The 9,571-nt window shown below is 35.4% G+C and overlaps 2 protein-coding genes across 2 annotated transcripts; both read left to right on the forward strand.

The window, feature by feature from the left end:
* The first annotated feature begins 4,113 nt into the window (after positions 1-4,113).
* Positions 4,114-6,834, forward strand: LOC145699466 (uncharacterized). Its single transcript, XM_081776740.1, has 5 exons — positions 4,114-4,277; positions 4,383-4,724; positions 5,464-5,708; positions 5,890-5,981; positions 6,528-6,834. The coding sequence occupies exons 1-5, from the start codon at positions 4,220-4,222 to the stop codon at positions 6,685-6,687; spliced, it is 897 nt and encodes a 298-aa protein (XP_081632866.1). The 5' UTR covers positions 4,114-4,219; the 3' UTR covers positions 6,688-6,834.
* A 908-nt stretch (positions 6,835-7,742) lies between these two features.
* LOC145700820 (zinc metalloproteinase nas-12-like) lies at positions 7,743-9,140 on the forward strand. The gene is made up of 2 exons (XM_081778144.1): positions 7,743-7,784; positions 8,583-9,140. The coding sequence occupies exons 1-2, from the start codon at positions 7,743-7,745 to the stop codon at positions 9,138-9,140; spliced, it is 600 nt and encodes a 199-aa protein (XP_081634270.1).
* Positions 9,141-9,571: the final 431 nt, after the last annotated feature.

Below are 9,571 nucleotides of genomic sequence, written 5' to 3' on the forward strand. Positions count from 1 at the left end.
TATTTATACATATCGAATTTCGCGAAATTGCCACTTTTATTATTTTTTTCGTTAAGGATCATTCAGACCCTCACATGGGTTTTAAAGATAAAAACCGCAAATTAATGAAAAGACCATTTGTTTTATTTTGATCAATTAAAACAAACGATCAAAAGATTCTTTATTTGGAAAAACGATCTTCCAACTAATTGGCGCACTAATTGAACTGCGTCGACATTGTATCTTTATTTCTTCGCTTTCTAACATTCCCATTGAAAGGTGAGCAGCAAGACGATGAACATGTAAGTCTTCACGTTAAGCTTGTCCAGTGGCTTCATAGATCGCGAACTAAAAACCGAAAAATTGTCCTTCCCTCAGAACTTAAATTGGATGAAAATAGATGTATCGGGCTTGAAAATCTCAGTTTGTTTTTCCCCAAAATAAAAATACTTCCGCTCCTGCAAATTGTTAAGAACCCCCCCCCCCCCACCGTTATCAATTTTCCTTAAAAAATCAAAAATTTCAAAAACGCCATATTTTGGCTTTTTAGAGTGCCTGGAAGCTCCATTCACCATAAAAAATTGCTCGGGCACTTTTTGACCACTAAAAATCTGAAATTTTAGCAAAATTGGGACTTTTTCGTTATTTTTCGTCAAAAAGTCCAATTTTTAAACCCGATTTTGAGGGTTTAGAGTCGAGATAGACCCCCGAAAATGAGGCCTCAAAATCGTTTTTTGACCTGAAGAATCCATTTCCGGGATCAAAATTTTTAAATTCAGAAAATCGATTTGTTGACGGGGGGGGGGGTCCTTAAAAAATTTTACTTTAAATTTAAAAATTTTTCAAGGACACAGACTTTGGAGCCTAACTCAGGCTTGCTCAGGTTGCTCAAATTGCTATTTTAATCTTTTTTTTTTTAATTTTTGCGAACTCGCGGCTTTGCTTTTGAGAAATCCGCTCCAGGGCTTTTTCTTCAAGCTCTTAAGAAAACCTGACTCAGGTTTTAAGACAGGTTCCCATGCCGAAATCCATGTTTTTTTCGGGTTGACCACGTTTAATTCTTCATTCACCCTTTTTTAACCAAGTTTCTCTAGGACATCTCGTTTATTTGTCAAAAAACATAGGCCCTTAACAAGGACAATCAAGAAGATCTCCGAAAGAAACGTGATAAGAAAGGGCTAATAATTCAAAAGTAAAAAGATCTCACCAAAACGTGGCTCTTTGTTTGATTAATTGATAAACTCGTATTTGGGGCCATCTATAAATTCATTTTTCCCCACCTTTGCGAATTAAATAGACTCCAGAGTTAACAAAAACAAATTCAATTAGCGCCTCTCCAACGTGTCGTTTTAACAAGAATTAATTTTCGCTAAAAGATGGGTCAGTTTGTAAAAATATCGCAAAACGGCGGTTTTAGATCCCCCGTCAAAATTGAATGATTTTTGGGTGGCGGGCGACCAGGTTCACAATCGATTGGTTCACAATTTTGTGAAAAAATTTGGGTCAAAAAATTGGCTCAAATTGAATGAAGGCGCGGTTGCAGAGAAAGCTTATAACGTCAAAAATGAAATTTTCTATGAAATCAGGCGCGGAGCGCATATAGACCCCTGATTTCGTACTTTTAAAAATTTTGTGAGCCGGGTTCACACAAATTGTGAACCGGATTCACAATTGTGAACCTGGGCGCCATACACCCTGATTTTTTAAAATATTAATTTAACCCTAGCCGGTCGAGGTACTCCAAATATGGAGCAGGTTTTTACTCATTTCCAAGTACCTCACAATATTCTACGTATAATTTCTAAGAAACTCATTCTGGAGCGATTTTTTCTATTGCATCTTGATAGGCAGGGTTTAATTTATTTCCCCAAGACCAAGTAATTTAACCTTTATCATTTGTATAGTCCTATTTGCAGGTAAATCTCTGGCGCCAAATATGGAGTATCTTGACCGGTACCCGAGAAAAATCATTTTTGGCGGGCTAGGGTTAAGAAAAAAGTATTTCTCAAGATTAACTAAGAAATGATTTCAAGGGTTCGAAAATGCAATTGAAGTGCTTCTTCGCTTGAATTCTGAATTTATAACATCTGCGCTGAGGAATCGAGAGCTTATGTTATCTTCAGGGGTTTTGAGAAAATTGGAGATGTTAACATAATTTTGGGACCTCAAAAACTCTTTCGCCGCTACTTTTGGATTACAAGGATCTCGCCTGTTTAGTTCCCTCAAGACGAAGAAAAGTTTTTGTCTTTTTCCCTTGAGATCTTTTTTCAGAAGTTTTCTGCATAAAGTGTGAATAACAGCCGCCCTCCAAAATCTCGAGAAAAAATATTTCTCCCAATTATTTTTTGTCTTAAAAAAACTCTTGGCCGTCTATTTTGCATAATAAAAAGGTCAGAAAAACGTGAATCCTTCGTAAAAATTAACACCATTCATAAACAAAAAATAATCATCCGCGGCGCTGCTTCTCTAGACCCCGATTAAAATCTAATTGACGAGAGATCTGATTTGATTGAGCGCGTTTTGGGAGATTCCAATTTGAAACACTTTATCGCTTTTTTCGTAACTGATTATCAAGCATTTCAATTTCAAAAAAAAAAAAGAAAAATATTTTTGGAAATTTGAATTCAAAGTCAGGATTTGTAAATTGAGATTAGTTCAATCAAAATTCGATCTCTTCAAGAGTTGCTCTAGAAAACCAGCAGATCATCAAAAGTAGCGCTAATCAAATCGATTGACACTTGTCAACCATGTGCCAGAGTACTAAGTCTAGGCTTATCAATAGACATGTAAATCTAAAATTCAATTTGTCGAAAAATTATCATTATTATAAAAAGCATCTTTCAAGCGAGGATTTTTCGAAATAAGTAATTATGAAAAGCGAAGGTTAATAAGAATTGATAAAAGAGTTTTTTCTGATCAAAATTCTTTAGAAAAAGACTCAGATTTTCTACAGAAGTTGCCGAAACCAAATCGAACTTATGGAACCCGCACGTGAGAAGACAAACTAGATATTTATAACTAAAGAAACGGAGTCGAATGTTACCTTGACCACGAGACATCAAATAATTCCAACTCGATTTTAAACAAGAAAAAGTCAAAATGGCATATTTATGGGTGTCAACAACGATTCTGGCCATATTTGTAACAATAGCTTAAGTGACTTCACTATTCATTTTTGAATTTTTTCTTTACTCATATCTAAGATTGAACCCTTTTCTACAAAGTAAATTTGAGGGATTTTCGAAAACAGTATTGAATGCATCTTTTTTCATGCATTGTTATGTGTAACAATTTTTTCAAAGTTTGAACTCAATTTAAGTATTGTTCCTGTGCATCGATTTGTTTCTTTTTAGTAGTAAAATAGTTTGATCCTATGACAATATCCAGGAGGGCTAAGATCAGAAAATATATCGATTGCTATATAGAATGTAAATTTTAAAAATAGCATTCATCACAGTGCATTTCTAGAACATCAATGCATTAGCACGCCCATAGAATCGATCATATGATATGACTCATATCTCGAGAACTAGATGAGATATTGAAGATCTGAAAAAAGCTTTGGAATCAGCGTCTAATATGCAACAAATAAAGGTTCGGTCAGCCAATCAGACATGACTTGAACTGGTCGTTGTTCACACCCTTAATGATAAAAACAAATTTAATAAAGAATATTTTCCTTTTGTTCTGAGCAAGGCAACCTGTGTAGAAAAATTGAAGAAAATTTTACTTTTTATAAGAAATCGCCTTGCATAAACGCTCTTAGAACCCTGAGACAGGGTCTCTTTTCGTAAGTCGTTTTTTCCAATCGCGTTTTGTCTATAAGTCGAGATCACTATCAAGAATTTACCAACAACCTCGGAAGCACGTAAATTATCAAAATTAATTGCTCCATAAATAAAATTCGCGCAAATAAGCCAATTAATGGTTCTCGAAAATCATGATTTCGCGGTGTCAAGCAATTATCAAAAGCGGCTTATTGTTCTATTGATTGCAAAGTCACTAATTTTCTTCTCGCTTCGCTATATTCCAAATTGCGATAGGTGGCGCTCTTATCGCGCGCCTTATCGCGATAAAAACGCAAATTTCTTTTGAAAAAAACAAGTCATAATCAAAAATTACTTTTCGAAAAAAAAGGAAAGTCTAGACACGATTCCTCAAGAAAAAAAGAGTTATTGGTTAATTTTTATTTCGAAAACAAAAGATAGCCAATTTTTGACGACAACTGAAAAAAGAGAGGATGAAGATCTTTGGGCAAATTTTGGCGGCTTCCGTTTCGGCTAGAATCAGTATTAGCGGTATGTTAGTTTTATTATCTTCTATCGCGATTTAAAAACTAAAGATTGATGATTAATAAAAAAAATCAAATACTCAAAACTTATACTCAAATTTCGTAATTTTAGTCGGGTCAAATAACGAAGTCAATTATTCCGGCGGCCCAGTCCTCGAGCGACCAGCGGTTCAGCCGACGCGTCGACCAGCCGCTCCGAGCAGCTCCGACAGAGACCGATTCATGCTCGTTTCTGGGCCAGAATCGGAAAATGGCGAGTCAAATCGGTTAACCGGCGAGTCCGGCTGCTGCGAAAAAATCATCATCCACGATCTAATGAACGGCCAAAGGGTTTTCGAAAAAAGTCCGTTCGAAGAAACCTGGCTCGATCGAGGCGGCGACGCGATTTTTTTCAACCCTCAATTTCAGATCTGGCAGTTGGTCCCTCAATCTGATCCTTCTTCGCTCGGAACAGGTAGATTTAAAAAATGGCTTTAAGGACCCCCCCATCAAGATGAAAAAAGTCAAAATTTTCAAAATTTTTTTGCTTTTTTGGGTAGTTTAGACCACGAGGAACAACTTTTATTCAGAAAATTTTTTTGATTTTACAGAAAATTTTGACAGAAATGGACTTCAAAAATTGAAAATTAACATTTAACATTTCATAAAAATCTTTAGTTCGCTATTTTTTAATGGTAATTAAGGGTATACTAACCATAAAAACTATTTCTATCATAAACACGAGTATAAAAACGTAATTCAGGGCAATTTAGGCAATAATTACTGAAAATTTAAATCTGGAAATTCGACTAAGATTCGACTTATAAAATTTTAAAGGGGCTGTACTTCTTAAGTTCGTAGACAAAAAACTCTAAAAAAGCAAACGGTCGTAGCTAAGGGCCTTAACTTTACCATGAAAAAAAATTAAGGGTATACCCCAACGAAAACCCCAAAAAAAACGTTCACTAAGCAACTTTACCTTTAACGGCCTGTATCACCTTAAATTTGGCATAGAGATCATCTTAAGGGGAACGGTTGCAGTAGAAGGTTCGATCTGAAGGATGCAATTAAAATTAAGGGTCTAGCTAAGATAGTTTTGGAGAAAAACTTTCACTAAGATGCCCAATTTTCGCGATTCTTGATGGGGGTCCTTAAATCCTGGCTTCTTTAATTGCACCCTGAATTATTTTTCAATTGCTTAAATTACTCTGCAGCATTTACATCCAATCCGGCCTCCCTCGCCCCCGGCTGCCCCGACCACTTTCCCTGGCTGGTCTCAAACGACCATCGCTGGTCGACAGTCAAGAAATACGCCCAGTGCGTCGAAGATACAACCAACGAGGACAAGCTAGCTTACGATCTCTCCGAGCGAGTCTGTCAAATAATGCAAACGGCTGTTCCTTCGCTTAGAGCGAGGAAAATCGCCACGCTTTGCCAAAGAGCTAAATCCATCGCGGAGGTGAGTTTCATTTTTAAATTCTAAGCAAGCCAATTAAATGAACTCTGCTCAATTTGTTTTTCGCAAAACTGCGCGTTCAAACGTTTTTTTTTTGCGATATTTGATGATGATTGAATTAGGCAGCAATTCCCCAGTTTCCGTCAGTGTTTTTTGAAAATTCAGCTTGTTTACATAATTCTAGCGCGTCATTAAACAGCGATCCTGCGCCGCCGCACTTCTGACCAGAGTAGACTCGAATTTGGTTCTTTCGCTCGAAACTCTTCGTGAATGGAGGTAACTTCAGGACCTTCTCTCTCTTGTCATTTTGCAATTTTCAAACACGATTTTGGGGGTGTTAGAGTCGAGATAGACCCCAAAAGAGTGAGGCCTCGAAATCGTTACTCGACCCCCCCCCCCCCCGTAGAATCCATTTCTGGGGTCAAAATTCTGAAATTCAGAAAATAAATTTTTCGAAAATTGTTAACGGGGGAGGGGGTCCTTAAGTAGTGAGCGAGCAATTTTTCTTTATATTTCCTTAAATAACTTTCTAGCTATAGTATCGAGTCGATACAATCGACAAAAAAATTTTTTGAAAATCTTAAGGTTATCAATTCAAAATATTGAAAAATAACAAAAGCAAGTCGATTTGGTTATGTCTCCATTTTACGGTTTATTTCTAAAAAGCGATAACCAATTAGTCGGGTTATTTGGCCAACTTGTTCTTTTACAAAATAGTATTTATATTCAAATAGGCGCTGCTTCATAACCCACGTGAATCCACGTTTATTTTTGATTGCAATTTGAAAAGTTATTTTCAATTTTGTTATTACAAATTTCTAGAGACAAAATGATGGCGATCAACGCGCAGCGAAACGAGGATTGCGAGAACAACGAAGATTTGGACGGAACGATCGGCCGTTTTTACAGCTCCATGACAAGGAAAATCACAAAGGCGCAAAGAAAGCCGAGAAAATCGAAATCGAAAGGAAAGAAAAACTGAAAGCTTCAAAAAACATCAATTGACGATTTTTTCTTCAAAAAATATTTGAAAAGCGATAACTAAACTTAAATAATTTTTGAATCAAAAGATGTTATTTTTTGCTTGAAAATTTTGTATATTTTTAAAATTAACTTTTTATTTGACGCTATTGATTTAACCTTACTGTACAAAACTCTCATATTTACTGTGAAAGGGATATCTCAATAAAGGAATAATAAAATTTACAAAATAATGGTTTTGAAGGAGAAAATCATTTTTAGAGACTCTAGAAATTGCACTCAGTGCATCCGCTCATGCTTTTCTGTCCATTTCTCTCTCAAATTTCGCCCGAATTTTCATTGAAAAGTTTTCAAGTTTGAAGAAAACCTTCAAGACCTCAGCAACGAAGCTTTAACTAAATCATATGTTAATTTCAGTAACTGCTACTTAATTTTATTTAAATGATGTACATAACACTTGAACATAAACTGCAAAACAAGAGCTAGATGAATTTAAAAACAATAAATTTATTGAAAATTAATTGAAGATGAATCGCTTAAAAAGCTTGCTAAAACATGTTTTTCAGTAGTTTATTTGAATTATCTACAGAAGAAATGTTATTTTCGGAGAGTTTGTACTGGTATTTACATTTTTTTGCAATTTGTTTGGTATGTTTCACCTCTGCCCTCTGCGCAGAACTCCTTCGCCGGCGGATACTGATCGCTCAAATCTATGCGTGCTTTTCTGTCAACACAGAACGGCCATAAGGCCTTCAGCCAGGGCTTGCCGAGAGACGCTGCGCAGTAGTTGATCAAAAAATACGGTCTTAGGGAACTCTGGCGTCGGCCAATTTATCAAAACGCAAAGCTGCGAATTCACTTTAATCATTTTTTGGTTTTCCCTTTTATCTTTTTAAAAAGAACCACTGATCTGTCGACCGCACCTGTTGTTTTTATCAGAATAATGCAAAAGGCTCATAAATTCGTCGTTTGCACATGGTTATCACGATTAATTAGCCTATATAATTGAGTTTTGCGCTTCTTTAAATTTTAAATTAATTAATTTGTTTATTTTAAATGAGAGTTTCCAACCTTTTACTTGGAGCTCTTTACCATTCAGTAAGTACAGTTGTATGAGGAGTTTCTTAAATTTTTCAAAAAAAAATTTTCCTTTCTTAACGAAAATAGGTCTAAAAATGTTCAAATTATGTGAGCGACTTAAATTAAAATTTTTTTTCGGAAAACGCTCGAAATATGCTTCTAAAGTGGACCTATCTCTTGACAAAATTGTGAGGAAACCCTTAAATTTTTTTCGAAATTAAATTTATTGTGAAGATAGTTCAGACCCTTAGGCAAGTGGGCAAAATAGTTTTAGAAAGGTCCCTTTACATTTTGAGGTCGCAGAAGCTGATTTAAAAAGTGTTGTTTTCATCAAAATCGTCATTTTTTAGTCAATTTGAGCTTTAATTTTTGAAAAACTCATAAGTATTCTCAATAATTGCCTTTTTATTAGTAAAATCTTTTATTTTAACAATATCTCGTAGCAAAAATCATGTAAATATCGGTTTTAGTACAGAAAATCAAATTTAAAAAATTCGAAAATTCTTTGAAAAAATGAATATAAATGCCGGAAAACAAAAATAGCATGAAAATTCTCGACCACCAACCCCTTAAAAAGATAAGAGTCCGAATTTCTAACAATAGGTGTGTGCGGGGACAGACTGAAATTGATCAACTCAGAGTTTCAAGCATTTGTCAAGCCCCTTAAATTCAAAAAATCAAGGAGCGGGGCTGAGACTTTATTTATTTTTAAATAATTATTTTGGTCGAAATGCATTTTAAAATGAAATATATCGTTTTTGGACAAATAATATTTTATATTTAATATCACATTCGTGATATATAATTATATTTAAGCATAAAGATGTTAAAGCTGACGTGGTCTTCACGGGTTGTCAAGCTGATGTAATTAGGAGCCAACCAGGATGGGAAAATGTGAAGCTGGATACTGACGGAAGCGAATGCATTGCTGATCAGGCCCGAGGCGTGTCTATTTTCTCTAATTGGCACGATTATCGTAACGAAACGACAGGGAAATGGATGATTCCCTTCTACATCGAGGAAGAACATTACAATTCCGATGAAATTGAAAAGATACGATCACATGCTCGTCAGTTCGAAAAGAATACTTGCATTCAGATGAAAGAACTCATTACTGCGGAGGATTTCGATTACTTCACAAACAGAATCAAAGTCTTTTCAAATCCAGCGGAATATAATTGCGCAAGCAAAATCGGTAAAATTGGAGGAACTCAGCCACTCTGGTTGCAACCAGATTGCATTAACGAAAAAGGGTACTCGGAGACAACCACAAACCACGAGTTTATGCACGCTTTGGGTTTCAAACATGAGCATAGCCGTCCGGATCGGGATGATTATGTTTACATTCATCCTGCAGTTATTGAAAAGGGTTAGAATTCCTATTAGTTACACCAAAATTTTTCATTTCTTCTTCATAAGTTTTCACTTTATCTGCGAGATCTTTCGAACTGAAAGCTAGGTTTCAAATCAAAAAAATGTATTAATACAGAGATGATACTTTTAAGACGCATCAGGTGCGAATAAGAAAATTCGACTGGAAAAAAATTGAGTGACTGTTTAAAATTTCAGAAAACACTGACAAGAAATCCGATTTTTGCTTCCTTCCCCCTTAAAATATGAAAGAAGTTCTGAAATATTGAGGCCGGAAATAAGGTAAAAAATAAAAATAATGTTGGAGATATCGGAGAGTCAGAACGACCTTAAAATTTTTTTTGAAAATTTTGATAAAAAGTACTATTTTCGGCCCTCCGAAGGTACTTAAAAAACAAAATTTTGAGCCACCCTAATCATATGCCAGAAATCAT

This window comes from Oikopleura dioica, chromosome 2, assembly GCF_907165135.1.
Source record: "Oikopleura dioica chromosome 2, OKI2018_I68_1.0, whole genome shotgun sequence".
In the NCBI taxonomy this organism is placed as follows: Eukaryota; Metazoa; Chordata; class Appendicularia; order Copelata; family Oikopleuridae; genus Oikopleura; species Oikopleura dioica.

Excerpts from the sequence above, each read along its gene's own strand:
- LOC145699466 (XM_081776740.1), top strand. The coding sequence starts at position 4,220 with ATGAAGATCTTTGGGCAAATTTTGGCGGCTTCCGTTTCGGCTAGAATC. Across the intron at positions 4,278-4,382 it reads GGCTAGAATCAGTATTAGCG|TCGGGTCAAATAACGAAGTC; the intron begins GTATGTTAGTTT and ends TCGTAATTTTAG. Across the intron at positions 5,982-6,527 it reads GAAACTCTTCGTGAATGGAG|AGACAAAATGATGGCGATCA; the intron begins GTAACTTCAGGA and ends ACAAATTTCTAG.
- LOC145700820 (XM_081778144.1), top strand. The coding sequence starts at position 7,743 with ATGAGAGTTTCCAACCTTTTACTTGGAGCTCTTTACCATTCA. Across the intron at positions 7,785-8,582 it reads TTGGAGCTCTTTACCATTCA|CATAAAGATGTTAAAGCTGA; the intron begins GTAAGTACAGTT and ends ATTATATTTAAG.